General features: G+C 41.8%; 1 protein-coding gene across 3 annotated transcripts in view; it reads left to right on the top strand.

The window, feature by feature from the left end:
- Positions 1 to 2,659: 2,659 nt before the first annotated feature.
- Positions 2,660 to 17,502, top strand: part of clmn (calmin) — a 43,317-nt gene continuing 28,474 nt past the window's right edge. For all 3 annotated transcript variants that reach the window (XM_031321445.2, XM_035994986.1, XM_031321444.2), the window contains exon 1: positions 2,660 to 3,054. In XM_031321445.2, coding sequence (XP_031177305.1) covers positions 2,970 to 3,054 — 85 coding nt within the window. In that variant the 5' untranslated portion in view covers positions 2,660 to 2,969. The remainder of the gene's footprint in view (positions 3,055 to 17,502) is intronic.

Raw genomic sequence — 17,502 nt, 5'->3', positions numbered from 1 at the left:
TAAAAGGCTGACGGCTTTTATTTTGTGCTGGTGTTTTTACATTTTTATGTCAAAAGAAAATTTAGACTATGCTTACAAGTGTTAAGTGACATATATTATGACATTAAAGGTATAATATGTAGGATTTTCCTAAAAAAGAAAACAATGTATGGACCAGGTTTTTTTTTAAACACATCACTCAAAGGTCGGCATCTGATTTTTTTAGTCCAGGTCTATGGTCCGGAACAATTGGCAATAACAAAAAAACATTTGATTTGTTTTTGTCGATTTTTTCGTGTATAGTCAACATTACTAACAATGTATTGATCAATAAAAATGTATTTCAAAAACGTTACACTTCATAAGGCATTGAAGTCATAACACAAGGTACGGGCCAGGTCCGGATTGACGTGCCGTTTGGTCCGGATGCGGACCGTGGTCCGGACTTTGAGAAGCCCTGGTATACCCCTCCCACCCCGGCAACAAACTCTTTGAGCCACTCCCCTCTGACAGGAGGCTGAGGTCCATCAGGACCAAAACCTCGCGTCACAAGGACAGTTTTTTCCCCTCCGCCACTAGCCTTATCAACAAGGCCTGGAAACCACCCTGACTCTCTCCACACCCCACCTCTGGCTCTACATGCCACTGTACTTAATCTGCTCTTTTTATCTTAATTCTTAACATTCTGTGTATGTATATATATATATATACATACATATATATATATATATATATATTTATACTTATATTGTTTGTTCTGTTTAACCTATTTGTTTAACTTCTTTTAGAGAATGTGTGACATGCACCTACAACACCAAAACAAATTCCTTGTATGTGTAAAAAACGTACTTGGCAATAAAGCTTTTCTGATTCTGATACACTACTACAAAAGTAATCCCTCTCAATCATCACTTATGAGCCATTACACGTGTGTGGTGCTTTGTATAACCACCTATAAGAATGTGACCTGGACATGCTTCATAACAAAGCCCTCACCTACAGAGAGACGGTACACTGTAAAACATTTCACTGTAAATTTACAGTAATATACTGGCAGCAGCTTGGCCAGTAAACTACTGTTTATGTACTGTTTTAAAATTGTAATCTATTTTACTGTAAATAGACATAGTTTCTTACTGTATTATTTGAATTAGGTAATAAAGTAATATACTGTCGATAGGTTAACAAACCCTCCAGTACCAGTAGAATCTGAACTTTTATCCACCAAAGCCTGCAATGACTTCGCCATCTTCTTCAGTGAAAAAATTCAGAAAATTAGACAGTCAGTGCCTCCAAGTGTCCAAGCAAAACAAGTTCCCATATGACACAATTTCAAACGATTAACCAAGATAACCTGGAGAATATCATACATAATCTGAAAACCTCTTCCTGTTACCTTGATAGGCTATTTTACCAACTGGCTTTGGACCCCCCTGTATCTGCATGAAATGGTTTGGTCCTGCCTTAGTTGCAGTCAGTAGATGCGCCAGAACTACAGTGACCACAGTGTTGCCAAGTAACGTTAAATCAAAATCTGGTTTTCACAAAAGGAAAGAGAAAAGAGAAAGAGGAAAGACAAAGGAAAGGGTGTCAAACTGTAACCCAGTTTTTCACCAAGAAAGGTGGGTAGCCTATAGTCTGTGAGTGGTATTAACCTGTTGGCTTAATGTCCATAGTGAAATAAGCTAGCTAGTTACAGACTAGTGTTAGCCTACATTTAATCACCATTTAATCAGTGCAGGGAAACGTTTAGCAAGAAATTCATACTTGTATGGGTTACTATTGTGTATCCAGTTCATTCATGCTATGCCAACTCATTCATTCCCTCTGCTATAAGACTGTTAAATGAATAACATACAAGACTGTCAAATGAAAACACATAACTATAACAAAACTTGTTCTTGCACTCGTTACTCTGTTCCGTCACTGGCAGGTGTGTGTGTGTGTGTGTGTGTGGGTGAGTGTGTAATGATTGGGTCATGTGTAAACGTGAGGATGTTACGGGAGAGAGATATATATGGATTGCATGCTAAAGCATTTTTTAATGCACTTTTTAAGTGAGTTTAACCCTTAATGGATGGGTTGGCTGTAAAACTGAATTGCCCCTTGGGGACTAATAAAGTTATCTGAATCTGAATCTGAATCTGAATCCAGTTCATTCATTTAGTAATAACTGAATGGGTTTTAAGTGTCCCACTTTGCCAATAAAGGTGTCACAGTTTGACAGAAGTGCCTGGAAAAATGTGGTGATGGGTCAGTGTGTGTTTGAGGAAGAGTCATCCATCCTGTGTTTTATGTTTCTTTATTTTTCTCTTCTGTGAAGTAGCCTACAGTGAAGCTCTTAAGCTATTTAGAATAGTAGCCTATCATATGAGGGGCTACGACATTTGGATCATAATTAAAAATGACGCAGAAGGTACATTTTCAGAAAGTGTCCCACCTTACCATTATTCGCCCTACTGCATATAATTAGCTTAATGTAAATCCATCCTAATATTATGTTCATATAACTGTTTATTGCGTTCTGTCCGAATATTTGGACAAATTGTATGTTGATGCTTTGGCAACAGTGTTATTTAAACTTCAGAGAGAGAGAGAAAGAAAGAGATAGAGAGAGAGAAAGAGAGAGAGAGAGAGAGAGAGAGAGAGAGAGAGAGAGAGAGAGAGAGGCGGGCACACACTGGATCAGCTCCATCCCACCTCGGAAATACCAACCAGGTGCTGCAGCTCCTTCCTGCCCTGGCTGCCCGGAGCTCCAGCGGTCTCCCACCGTGTTGTGTTGTGATGTGACGGGGAAGAAACCCGCAGTAAACACCAGGCAGCCAGTGAGTGAAACCCTCCCCCCCTTCAGCCTGTGTGTACCCGGGCTTGCATGGCTCTCGGTCGGTCGGCCGGCCGGACAATAGACAGCCCTCCTGCCCGTTTGTAGTAGCAGCAGCAGCAGCAGCAGCAGCTTCTCCCGGTCCCTGCAGCACTCTCCGCGGCTCCAAATGGCTGGACACGAGTGGGAAGACTGGTTCGAGCGGGAGGAATTTATCGGACAGATCAGCGACATCCGAGTGCAGAATCTGCAAGGTAGGAATATCCCGACGGGCTCTCACTGTGGTATTATTGCGGTTTAATAACACACACACACACACACACACACACACACACACACACACACACACACACACACAGAGCTGTGGGAGCGCGGCCACGCATGCACAACCTCAGTGCAAAGTGTGTGTGTGTGTGTGTGTGTGTGTTTGCTGCGAGCGACTTTCAGGATCGCTTGCTTTCGGATTTGGGGAACTTGAGTGTTTCGGCTGCTTTTCAGCACGCGCAGCAGTCCCAAACTTTCCATATCGAGCTGTTGAACAGGTCCTCATTCTACCACCGAGCTCTACCGAATAACTGGTGCTAGGCTACAAAGAGACTTTACACACAATCAGCACACAAAGTGCCTGCAGTGTTGTGTGTTCTGTGCAGGTATTTCATTCATAAAGTGCACGTTGTGTGTAAAGAGCAAAGAATGTAAACAGTGTTTTGGGCCCTGGAAGGCCCTCTCTGACCCAGTGCCTTTTGAAAATAGTAGCTCAAAGTTAATTTAGAAGCATCATACAGGCATACAAACTTTGACTATGTAAAGGAGACATTAGTTTTACGGCTGAAAAAATTGACAGACAGACAGACAGACAGATAGATTTTTATTGATTCCAAAAAATGGGAAATAACGGTGTTGCAGCAGCAAAATATCAGACACACAGCACACATACAGAGTAAACATTAAATAATAGGAAACAATATACATGAAATAATAGAATACTACACAAGCAATAATTAGTGGTTTCATCGACTAGTTGACAGAAAAATAGCCCAATAGTTTTGATCATTTTTGACAATTTTGGTAATCGATTTATCATTTAAGTCCTCATGTCTATGGGTCAGTGGCAGTTGGTCGGACAGAAGGAGCAATTTGAACACCATATGCCTTGCTGTCCATCATACAGCTCCTCTGTTACATCCAAAGATTCTCATTACATGCATCACATATCAGCCTGTGTAAAGAAGCATGAATTGCCTCTTGTTTTTAGTCTTCATATTTGACAGATTATGGAATTTTTAACAATTAAAGATGGCTACACATTTTTTTCAAAGGGTGGCATGAAAAAAAATGTGACAGGATGTTTCACAAAATCTTCTGAGTTGTGCGGACTTCACTCACTTTCTTTGAGCATTCCTGTTTTGCCCTGCACAAGAAACTACATGGTTGTGCACAACATCGTCTTTTTATAACTAGATTATGGAATTGGCATTGTGTGTGTATGTTTTATGGGTAAATATCTGTGAATACAACTGTCAAATCAGCAGCAGAGTGAAAGTATCTTGGTCATTGCATTGCATTCATTTGGCAAACCATTTTGGTCAAAGCAACTTAAGGCGCCAGTGACTTAAGTAGGCTACTGGCGCCTTACGCCAGCAACACACCGCCCGCGAAGTCGGTCTCTCTCTCTCTGTGTGTGTGCCCGATCGCCTGTCTCGCTCTAGACACCGCTGAGAAGTCAAGACAGCCAATTCACCATAAACCTGGGTGTTTTATTTTGAAATTTTGTTTTATTTTGTAAAGTATCCTCCTTTCCTGGCCCCGGTAAGTTTGAAGAAGGAAACATGGAGGACCACACGTATTCAAAATCCAAGTTTATTATTTTAATTTGTAATGGTTTCTATCTTTGCATGAACTTCAAGGTTTTTTTTCCTGAATTTCCTATAGGAAAATTGGTCTGTTGGAAATTTGAAAGATTAATAATATTTTTTATTTTATTTAGAAATGCATTACTGCAAATGCACCATAGACGGATAGAGTCCAATGACGGCAGTATGCTGTAGTTAAAAACCTTTTGGTACAAAAGAATTGTACACATTGCAGAGCACACTGGAATACAGGCCAATGTTTAAATAATGAGCAACAAGTTTGAGACATGACTTGCCCTGCTGTTTGAACTGGCGTATACTGTAAGTGCTGCATGTTTGCCAAACAGGGCTTTACAGAGATTAGAGGAGCAGACTAACAACAATTGCTCTTTAAAGTGGAAGTAATTGATTTAATGAGTGGGATGAGAATGAAAGCTTTGTTCAGCTCTAACCCAGTTTATCCCAAAGCCTCTAACAGGCAAGAACTAGAAATCTCCCAATACAAAAACCATCACTTAATACAGTATTATATGCTAAAAGTAAGAATAGTGTAACAGCATGCGATGATGGAGTATTAAAGTGCTCATATTTTGCTTTTTGGCTTTTTCCCTTCCCTTTATTGTGCTATATATCTTTTTTGTGCATGTTATAGGTTTACAAAGTGAAAAAGCCCAAAGTCCACCCCAAAGGGACTTACCATCTCCAACAGAAAACACTGTTCACAAACTGCTCCAAACAGCTCTATTGTAGTCCAGCCTTTACTTCAGAGACAAATGTGGTCACTTTGGAACACACGTTATAATGCTCGCCTAGCTGCTAGCGTGGCGCGCCCTCATACTCTGCTTCTGACTGGCTAATAGTCCTTACCTAGGTACTGTCAGGGCACACCCTCATACTCTGCTTCTGACTGGCTAGTAGTCCTTACCTAGGTACTGTCAGGGCACGCCCTCATACTCTGTTTCTGACTGGCTAGTAGTCCTTACTTAGGTACTGTCAGGGCACGCCCTCATACTCTGTTTCTGACTGGCTAGTAGTCCTTACCTAGGTACTGTCAGGGCACGCCCTCATACTCTGCTTCTGACTGGCTAGTAGTCCTTACCTAGCTACTGAACATGTGTGACTCCCAACAAAGATGGAACAGAAGTGAGATGTCTCACTCTGTAGCTAAAACAGAGAGCTCAACACACAGGGTGAAAAGAGGAGCTGCAGAAATGTGCAGTACAACAAAAATATGGTGTTTTTTGAAAATGAAACTATGTAAACCTATTCTGGTACAACCTCTAAATACAATTATGAACCTGAAAATCAATCAAAGCATAACATGAGCACTTTAAATACAAATACAATATAATTTTTGAAACTATTTCAAATTGGAACCGATTCTCAATGCCCAATCCTAGTCATTGGTCCGGTTATATCGGAGGTTTAGGAACCGGTGCTATATTTATTTATAGATTTACAACACTGACTGTGAATATTCACATATCGTATGAGCCTCAAATCTCAGTCTCAATTAACCTGCTACGCAACAGCTTTTCAGCATTTTCCTGTTTCTCTCCTGATGTGTTGTGACAGGGCGTTTCTTTCCCCCAAAACGGAGCCTCGGCGATGCCGGTCTGGTCTATAGCCTGGAGCCAAAGCCCATCATGATTGTTTTTAGGACGTGGCAGGGGAACAAATCAGAGGTCAGGGTTTTTGGATGAATTGTTGGTGCAGCCAAATACACAGCAACCCTTTGGCATAGCGTTTTTTTTGTGCTAACATTGCTAAGAGACATATTTACCGTTATAAAATGTAGTTATCTGTAGTGCCAGATTTCGCAAGAATTTTGTTCTTGAGACACAAACAACGTCAATTTTCTCGCGATGTGTCCGTCTGAAAAATTACATTTTACTGTCAGAATGTTCTGGAGATATGTGGCTTGTGAAACATGGGTTCAATATTTACTTTGGTGACTATGGGGCAAAAATAATCTGTGTTTACGTTCACTTCTCCCATTGGAATCAATACACTCAGGACCGGCAGCTACTCAGGAAATTACTCTGAGTTGGGGCGTCTTGCTTCTAAAACATCTCTAATGACGCATTGCCAGTTTGATGAATTGCACCTGGTGAGCAACTGTTGCCCTGGAAACCCACAACTTTGCAACACAATCTTGGCTTATAAGTCAGGGACAACACAGAGAGAGAAGATAAAAATGTATTGGAATGTGTACAAACAACAAATAATATTAGTTATATTTCTTGTCATATATATGTGTAACAGTTCAGGTAAAATGTCAGGTTTGTTTTTTTCTGTTCGAGTCCAGTGTTTGATTAGGTAGGATTGATTGGTTTTAAAGTCAGAATCAATCCAAAAGACGGGGTAATTCTGGTTTATTACAACTTGGGTCTTATTTTGTAGTTTTTCCATTATTCCGAGTGGTACTTGGATTGGACAGAGGCAGTATGAGCCTATAAGGATGTCATACACTTACTACCGTAGATCCACAACATGTGGTCTCTCTGCTGTAAGATGTTTTAGTTAAGTTTAGTGCGTTTGTGTCCATAATCTCTGCAACACTGACGGATGAGCCTGAGCCATCTGATGATGAGTGGCTGCGATTCTCTGCATGAAAGCTGGAAGAGCAGCCAGTGCTTTAAAACAATGGCCTGGAGGCCGTTACATAACACATGATGAGACGAGGAGAGAGGGAGAGCAGTTCCCTTTCAGCATTACAGTGCTGGTCCCTGAGCTTAAACATTCACACACACACACACACACACACACACACACACACACTGCCTCCCACCTCATTGAGATCCAGGTTTCTCTCTCGGAGAACAGTAACATTACTGTGGAGAGCTCAAGCACTTGGCTGCCAATTTATATAGGCCTAGCGGTTATATCATAGTATAAAATTTGATTCTGAGTTCTGCCGGAGAATGTGCATTATTTTTAGATGACTGTTTGACTCCGATGATGTCATCAGGGTTCTCTTGGCCTGGGCTTCGACACGTCACAAATTTAATGGGTCAAATGCTGGGTGTGGCGTTTGAAAGACGTAGGCGAATGTCTCATGTGAGTCCAACAACTTTATGACAGCGCAATACCAACTCGCTCGTCTGCCACTTTAAAGCTTTAGCGCGCAACTATTTTATATTAATGAACGTCCGTTACATTCATGCCATTGCCAAAAGAGTTGCTACAAAGCTTAAGTAAGCCTATGAGCGACAACAACACTCTCAGGACGGCTATGTTCACAAAATGGTGTAGTCGGGCGACATTTGCGTGCAGCAGCTCGAGTGACGCGTTTTACGTCACCGCTGAGAACAGGTGGAGGCATGGCTGAAAACCCGAAGAAGCTACCACGAAATGTTTCAGTCAGTGATTGTACTGTGAAGAAAACACCTACACATTCAGCAGAAAGACTAAAATCCAAAAAAAGAAAGTGACAGACGGGCCGACCGCATTTCTGTTGCATAAAAATCTCAAGATAATGACCTCTTCTGAAGAGTCCATCATGTTCTTTTAATCCTCCGTGTCCTCTTTGGCTACTAGCAACGGAGGAGGTGGAGGAGCGATCACCGAAAGCTTGCGTCAAGTGGATGCGCCGACAGAAAACGAATTAAGAATTCTCATAAAAGTACATTTGATAGAAGAGGAACTGACCGAAGTAAAACAGGACAAACTTAAACCTTACAGGGCGTGATTCTGTTGGGAAAGGGTGAGAAAGACAGTGGCAGTTAAAGGACACCAGAAACTTTTCATCTCTGGAAAGTAGCGTGTTTGTTTTTGATAACAGCGTGGCTCGTGGTGTACTGTCCTGTACTTGACCCTTTGCTTCAAATGCCTCCAGTGAACATGGTGTACACATCATCGAAAGTGCACATTCAGGGGGTTTTCCTGCTCGCCATCTCTGCCCTCTGTCTCCCTCTCTGATCTGTCTTGTTTTCAGCCATTGTAAAATTGTAAAATAACCCATAAAGCAGAGGCATTATTTTTTTGTTAACCTGGTTACACAATGACCACTTGCTATCAATCAATGTAAAGTATTGCTTTTTTGTATTTTGGGGCAGTGAGCTTTCTAAATGTAAACTGTCTTGGCCCTATTTTTGTCAACCTTGGAATATAAGTGTCACTCCAGTACTTTAACAGCTGTACTGGGCGTGTGCCTATGTTCCCACAGCCCTATGTTCCCACATTTCTAAGATTTTTTTTTCAAAATTAGGCCCTATGTTCCCACATTTCCTTTTTCATAAATTTGTATCAGATTTTAATCCCCTTTCTTCCAATTTGGTAGCCAATTACACCCAACCTATTATCCAGTAGCAATGGACTACTGATGGAATGTAACCCTAACGCTATAGGGCCTAATTTTAAGAAAAATCTTAGAAATGTGGGAACATAGGACTGTGGGACCATAGGGCTGTGGGACCATTGGGCATTAATACATAAAACACTACAGGTCATACACAACAACAGTGAAGTCTGGCCAATTGATTGGGCTTTGGATACATTTTAACAGATACTGTATATTCAAACTAATTGCCATCGGGGACAAAATAAAGTTTAAAGATATTAATATAGTAGCATACATGTTGGCTGAGAACTGTGAAATGAAGCTACATAGTAACCACCAGAGAGCCCATAAGTATATTTAAACTTTAAATATCCTGTTCACTACACAGCTTGGTTATCACAGCTGGATTCTCGTAATATCACAAGATCATGCGAGAATCGCTGAATCACATATCACACGAAAATTCATCTTGTCAAGCTTCAGCTTGTGTTCGAACAGCAGCAGACCGAACCAATCAGCATCTGGTTCAGAGCTACATGACAGCTACTAGGTGTGTGTGACGCCCGCGATTGTTGGTTCAAAACAACAGTGGCGGACGTGATAGACTGATGGTTCATCCATTCACCTGCCAGGTACTGTATTTTTTTTTCGAAAGTACCTGCATGTAACAAACCATCTGGCGTGTCAGATTACAGTTACAACCGTCTTTTCTAGGAAGATGGGAAATTTAATTCCCTCTCTTTGTGGCGTAATATTTGAGTCTCAAATTCTGAGCATGTGATAGGAGATTTATATTTAATAGATATTTTGATCACAAAGAAATTATTGTATTTAAGCAAACAAAAATCTATCCTGTGCTCAATAAATACATTTTTGTGTTTGCTATTTGTAGCATAAGTGCTTGAGACGCTCTTCAAAACTGTGTGAAGGTGTGTTAAGCCATCTGCCAGTGTGTATGTACAACACATGTAAAAGGATTCCCCATAAACCAGCATGCTGAACAGCAAACTGCTGCGTGTCAGGGGGAGTTCAGACAAGCCAAACACAGAGGCTTCTCCCACTGTTCTCTGTTGACTCTCCACTGTCAGAGCGAGACTGTCTGCAAACAGCGGTGACAGCCCAGCCTCTGCTGCTCTCATTGGGCTGAATGTGGCGTTCCTGAATTTGTGCCCAGTCCCCCTACACCTAGAACTGGGTGTATGGCAAAGAGCCTCAGCCTTCACAAACTCTTCTGCTATGGTTTTCCTGGAGGTTAGAGGGGGAGGTGACAACAAAGATCCCTTCTCTTTAGTTCATCCCCCTTCATTCTTTTTGAATTTCTTCTTCCAGTCGTTCCTGCGGCAAAGCTTTTGTAAACTGTTTCAGGTGTCCACTTGATTCACAGCAAATAAGCTTTCTCTGCACAAACCTTCAGGCTAATATTTACTGAGTAACTGCAGAATTTGTGATGAGGCAGCACATGTTACACACACACACACACACACACACACACACACACACACACACCAAGACAGTAGACTGCACTCTAAAAGACTGCAGTGAAGCTACAAATGAAATAGCATTGTGCATGCTCCTAGATGGCTTTCAAATACAGCAACTCTAGTCCAGGGCTATATTCACAAAACAAGCTCCTAATTGGCCCAGTAAGGGGCGTGTCAGTCCCAGCTTGTATTAGTCTTAACTTAGTCCTCCTCCACAGCGCTGCGGAGGAAGGTCTGGCTAGTCCACACAGCATTCTGGGATGGGAGAGAAACGTGCTCTGGTTTATTGGCATTTCTTTAAACCAATCACAATCGTCGGATGGAGCAACGGTGCCTCTGCAAAATAGCCTCGGGAAGGAACTTGTTTTGGTGGAACGTGTACGTTCAAAAGTAGTTTTAGTCGTGCAACAGAAAACTCAGATTGGACAGATAGTCTAGCTAGCTGTCTGGATTTACCCTGCAGAGATCTGAGGAGCAGTTAACCATAGTCCTCAGAAATCCACCAGAGGTTAGAATGACGACACAAAGAAAGCGGAAGGTGACGGACATCCGGCGGAACCTCTGGCGGCACCGGAGCAATCCCGTAAATTAAACGTCGTCGATATAGACTAGACGTAGCTAAACAGTCCTAGCTCCTTAGTTTTCCTCTAAGAGTAATTGAAAAAGCATTTTAGTGCTCAAACTAGCTTAAAATGTAGCCTAAATTCTACCAGGAGTGTCTGTGCTCCGTTCCGGCGATGCCTCAGCCAGTCAAGACAATGCTTGTGATTCCATTGGTCGCGATCCAGCGCATCCCAGAAGCATCCCACAAGCACCCCAGAAGCCACAGGCCGGGCAGTAGGTGGAACGGCTAGAGCATCCAAGTCGATCAAACTAAAACACAGCAACAAATCTTTGATCCGTGTCGTTTATAACTGGACTGAACGGCAGAAAGCATTTAACTATGTAGACTACATATTTTATGGTAGAAGCACCTCCAAATGTGGTCTGAGCGGATCTCAATGTGTCCTCGATGCATCTTTGATGCATTCACGCGCAAGACGCATGTTAATGCCAGGTCTGAACAGGACCTCTGCTCCTCCTCCCTTTCAGGCTAATTAGCGAGGATTACCTCCAGAGAGCTCCATGGTCTAATTTCATAACAGGGTATCGTTAGGAAACTCTTAGTAATAGGTCAATGACAGTTTTTGATTCATTAGGCCTCTATGATTACAAATATCCCTCTTTGTGTTTCTTGTAATGCCTGAAAGTGTCAGGACAATCCTGTGAAGTTGTTTTTAAAATTTATGACTATGACTTTTGACAATGAGGCAGATCTATTGAATTCAGTTATTCATTGTCATTCATTCAAAAAATAGATAACAATTCAGTAAATTTATATCTGTGTATTTATTTGTTACATTTTGTTTTACAAAGTTAGGAAAGCAATGTTTAAGTCAAGCAAGTTTTTGCCTTACACATCAAATAATAATCCCAGTCTCTTCCACACAGTGAGGCATTCATCTTATTAAACACTGGCATCAGATCGGTATGGTCAGTATGGGCCAATACCCAAAACCAACATCGGTATCGGTAGGGCTGCACGATATTAGGAAAATATCTAATTGCGATTATTTTGACTGATATTGCGATTGCGATATGATTCACGATATTGGAGGGAATGATCATTTTTGTATCATTTTCATTTTCATTGACATGTGTGTGTATATATATATATATATATATATATATACACAAAAAAATTATTGTAGTGTGATTTCTGCGAGGATCTGTACCAAAGAAAGATTTTTTTCTTTAGTCTGTAGGATATGATTTGTAGGCCGGGATGTCTCTGCAGCACCACAATACTTTATTTTAGAATGGTTTGACACATATTTTGCCTTTAACAAATATTGCCCCCCCCCCCCCCCCCCTGCGATTTGGATATTGCACTAGTTCATGTTGCGATTTTGATAAAATTGCTATTAATTGTGCAGCCCTAGTATCGGGTCTGAATGTGCTCCAGCACAATCAAGCGTCGGAAACACAGGGTTAAATGAAGGGAAACCAATAGCTGCAATAGCAGCAAAACACTACACATTAAACGATCTGCAATTGTATGTTTTGGGAAACATAGACACTATATTCAGATTGTATAACATCCCTTTTTCTTACTGCAAGTGATAAACTGAAACTGAAGATAGAATCTCTGTGTGGGTGTGTTGAAGTGTGGGCTGACAGGCCACATGATGAGCAAGCAGATGATGAATAAACACCTGGTTTCTGCGGAGGAGGTGATGAAAGCACTGGAGGGGATATGCTACAGAGATTTTGTTGAAGGTATCCTTATAAAGCAGTTTCTTCACTTCGAGAAACATGTAGAAAAGGGAGCGAGAGGCCAATTCAGTATTCCAAAGGTATACTGGCTCTAAAGTATTGCTAAGCTAGGAGCAGATCTGTCCGTTTATAACTTTGATAAAACAACTGCAAGCTCTTACCTGCTTTCATCTAAGTTGATGTTCTATGTTTGTATTTGATTCACGTCTTAGTTGGATTCAAGGATTCAGGGATTGACATTTGATCATCTTTATTTTAGCTGATTCCGATTTGTTTTTAAACTTGCCAAGATCAGCTATGTTTCTGATCACTAGGATCGAACACCACATACAATAGTAAATTAAGTTAACTGTTTAAACAATACAGTAAAGAGAGATTTAAATTAGCTGCTACATGGTTAAACCTCATTTGCTCTTACCAGTGTATCGCCGTGTGTACTTCGTCCACAGTAATCCCACCAATCGGTCCCAAAACGTCCCAGTTAGAGAGGAAATGCCGTAAAACATATAGCCTGACAAGCCAGACCCACATCAAGCTGTTGGGTCTGGGAACTCACCATTGGCAGGGCTCAATCCGAGGGGCGGGATAAACAGTTGTCTTTCAAATTCCCTCTGCACACAATAGGATAGCACTACAACCAACCAGAGCAACGAAGAAGGTAGCAGAGATAGTTGATAGATTAAACTTTTGCCGTATCCGGTCAGCAAAACTCCGAACACATCTTCCTTTTTTAAGAATGACTTCAGTGCCGTTCTTTGTTCCTCCAAGTCTTCCAGAGTCGCGGCCAAAGCCAATTCCAAAGACCGCTGTTCGCCAGCAGCAGCAGCCATTTTCTTTGTTTTCAAGTAGCAGGGAATTCACGCACAACCGTTGCAACTCTGCTGTCATTATGTTAAGCCCGCCCACCGACTTTATACACGATGTGACTGGCCCGACCAGTTTGGTTTTTCCAGCTCGCAAGCCAAGGGAGAGTTGCTAGACCCCTTGGCTGCAAATTACATTTGCTGCCGCTAGGGTGCGTCTAGATTTCTAGGCTAGTAAACATATTCTATGTAAATCTTTACAATCATTCCCCGAAAGAACCAAGCAGGCCTGCCTTGTTGCATGATCCAAAATGTCTTTAAAACGTGACATTTTCAGCGTGTAGCTTGCTAGCTCGAAGCTCGTTGTTGTTTCCCGAAGCGAACGGAGTTTGAGGACGGCAACACACAGAGAGCCAACAGCGCAGAGACATGTCAGGCAGTTATCCTGGAAATGTACTTCCGTTGATCCAGACTATGATGTCACCAACTGTTCTTTTGATTGCCTTGTGATCTAATCAAGACAATTGCAAGGCACTCTGAAGGTACTTGGGAGAACACCATGTTTGGGTCTTCTCTCCATGAAGTAAAGAGATTTGAGTTGTAATATTTTGTAAGAATTTCTACATTTTTTTCCATTAATGTGGGAAAATAGTCAACTCATTTAAATAGAATGTATTTTTTTCTGTTGTTGCCCAACTGTTTAAGTGCATTCTGACATCAATTCCTCTTGCCTAAAGCAGCTTTAACTCACTCCCACTGTCTTTACTGTTCCATAGCAAGTACTCAGAAACAAGCCTGAAAAGTGCTCCTTTTAGAAAGCCATGCATTCCCCCCCCTTCTAAAAATACCTTGCCTCTTTTGAAAAAGGTCAGTGGTTATATTGTGAGATAAACCTCCACCGGTTGGTGATGTAAGATCACTCTTTGTCTCCAGTCTATGATTGGTCTGGAAGGCTGGTTTTTATGAGATGCAGGTGGTTCCGCAGCTGGGCCCTGGAGAAATGGCACAGCACACTACACTTAGAGCACAGCTGCCTTCAAAGGGTTAACAGCAATGATGACAGAGAGCTGTGTGCCTCACCACGCAGTGTTTCTAAGAGACAAAGCTCTCAGGTTGACCTGCGGCCGCCGGGGGTGTTCACTGAGGTATAAGCACTACACAAAAACATCCACCCACCATGGATTGCTTCTCAATTTTCCACCTGAGCTGCTGTTGCTCTTTCTCCTGATGTTTCACTTTGTTTTACCCTCCCAGTCAGAAAAGCTTTTATGCCATCATTGCGTTTGTTTTACTGTTATTGAAAGGAAATGGAGCAGTTTAAAAGTGCACAGGTAATGCCCAGTTTACCTTCAAGCTCCTGGTAAAAACTGTATTTGTTTTTCCTTATTCCTTATCCTCAGGTGCTTATCGGTTCAAGCGTACCCATGAACTTTTAGAAGCGGCTGGTTTGTGTAATCTGCTGGAATGTGGATAATATTAGATGCAGGATGACATCAGCTAATGTGTATTGTGTGAAGCTCTCAGTTCAGTCAGTTAAACAAATTCAGACAGGAGCTTTCTCAAAGGCGAAATCTCTCTGGATGGATCTGATGGATGGATCAAAACCCCATGATCACTTTGTGTTGTCTGTTAAGTATGCCGTGACTGCAGGCAGGAAGAAGAAGAAGCGCAGGAGGTCTTTTGTATTCTACCCTCACTTTGAACACACGCCGTCATCCTTCTGAGAATACAATCACACTTAGTTTATTTTCTTTGCCCTGAATCATAGGCTGTAGAAACGCATGCATGTAGAGTCGATGACATCATCCACGGGTACGATAAATCCATATTTTGGTAGGGGAGGGGTGGGCCTGGGTGCAGCTGAGGAGAGACAAACAAGATACCTTAACTGACTGTTGGCTGACTGCTGGCAAACGACACATTATTTCACCAAACTGACTGAGAGATCGCTCTGATGTAACAGAAGCTTTTACCTAATGTTGAACCCTTTGCTTATTAGTGCAAACCTCATTCATTATATAGTCTTCTTGTTTCTGCGGATCTTCTAAACAGTAGTGGTAATGTTTCTGTGTGCAAAGCAAGTTTAAAATCTTAAATGTAGGTATTTATCATCCTGCTCAAGGACTGTTGAACAGGGTTTATAGTAGGGATGTCCCGATCAGGTTTTTTTGCCTCCGAGTCCAAGTCATTTGATTTTGAGTATCTACCGATACCGAGTCCCGATCCAATACTTCTATAATAATTCAACTTTGTAATACCTCCAGACCGCAGACATACTCGCGCTTTCCGCTTCAAGCTGCTTCCGTGTTCTACTTTGCCGGCATTTAACCAATAGCGTCTCTGCAACAAAGTGATGTCATGCCGCACGCGTTGCTGTTTCTGTGTGGAGTCAAAAGGGTCTAACTCTGTGCCACCGCATAACTATAGATGTGTTAAAAAATAATGAGAATATATATACATATATATCCCAGTCCTGATCGGGAGGTAACGTCCGATTCCGATCGAGTCTGAAACCACGTGATCGGGCCCGATTTCCGATCACGTGATCAGATCTGGACATCCCTAGTTTATAGTGCTGCTGTCAGTAGACGCTCATACATTTAAATGCTTTTGAAATGGTGATTTCAGAAAACAAGGCACATTCAGTTTCAGTTGCTAACAGTGTGCTAACAGTGTGTGGTCCAGGGACAATGACACCAGGACAAGTACTTACCTCTGGCATTTGACTTGTGGTTATACAAACATGCTGACTGGATTATAGGGAATACCATGTTTCTGTTGTGCCACTATAAAGAGATGATTCAGAAGAAATAAGATTAGGATTACTCTGTATGTACAGCTGTGTTCTATCTTTGTTGTAGAACAATGTTTTAACTTCTTGTCCATCTCAGTCAAGCTTCCGAATTGTTCTTTCAGGACACTTACCGGGCGTTCCGACTAAATACAGCCCTGAATTAAAGAAACACAAGGGGCTGCGTTGATGTTGGCGTGTTGTTTTAGGTTCTGTACCAGTAGATGATGAAATAAGATCCATGAGTTGGAAGGTTTATCAGACACCAAAACACTGCAGAGTGGTGTAATACTAAGAGACAGGATAGTACAGGGAACAGCAGAAATACAGTGTTCACATTGCAACGTCATCTACCATGAATATGAGCTTGTATGTATTTAATTTGCAGCTCCCAAGCGTTGCTGAATTACATTGCTTTGCGTTACGGTGCTTTGCGTTACGGTGCTTTGCGTTACTCTGCTTTGCGTTAGGCTGCTTTGCTATACATTGCTTTGCGTTACTCTGCTTTGTGTTTCTTGGCTTTGCGCTAACCTGCTTTGCGTCACGTTACTTTGCGTCACGTTTAGGGTTGGGTACCGAAACGCGGTGCCAATAGGGCACCGGTTCCGACGTAAACGGTAGTAACGAGGCCGAATAAGAACACAAATTTTGGTTCCTCGTTTCGGTGCCTGACTTCTTCTTTTTTTCAGAAGCAATCCTGCACGGGACGCCACGTTATCGTTAGCTAGTAGCTGGATTAAACACAATGGTTTAAATGCTGACAGTTTACGTTAAGCCGTGTAAAGTGTGACTGTATTTCTCTGTAGAGGATTCCAACAGCGGGACGTAACCGTCCGCAGCTGCCATTGTCGGAAAAACAACACTTGAAACTCGCCTCACCAGCCTCGTGGTGCATTCAAAGTTATTGTAAAATACCATTTTTCCATCTGGTGGTTGTTTTTGTAGCAATTTACTGCTGAAATAAGTCATTGTTATAAGTTATTGTTATTACATTATTAATCAATCATTTCATTTTGACCAAATGGCACGTTACTTTGCGTCCCGTTACTTTGCGTCCCGTTACTTTGCGTCACGTTACTTTGTGTTTCCTTGCCTTGTCTGATCGGGTGAGAAACGTTTGGATAATCTAACAACAACGCAAATTTGGTTTGTTAATAACCTGTCAGAATTTGTGTA

The sequence above is a fragment of the Sander lucioperca genome, chromosome 18 (genome assembly GCF_008315115.2).
Source record: "Sander lucioperca isolate FBNREF2018 chromosome 18, SLUC_FBN_1.2, whole genome shotgun sequence".
Classification (NCBI taxonomy): domain Eukaryota; kingdom Metazoa; phylum Chordata; class Actinopteri; order Perciformes; family Percidae; genus Sander; species Sander lucioperca.
The sequence above is the reverse complement of the archived record's forward strand: the minus strand, read 5'-3'. Positions and strand labels throughout refer to the sequence as shown.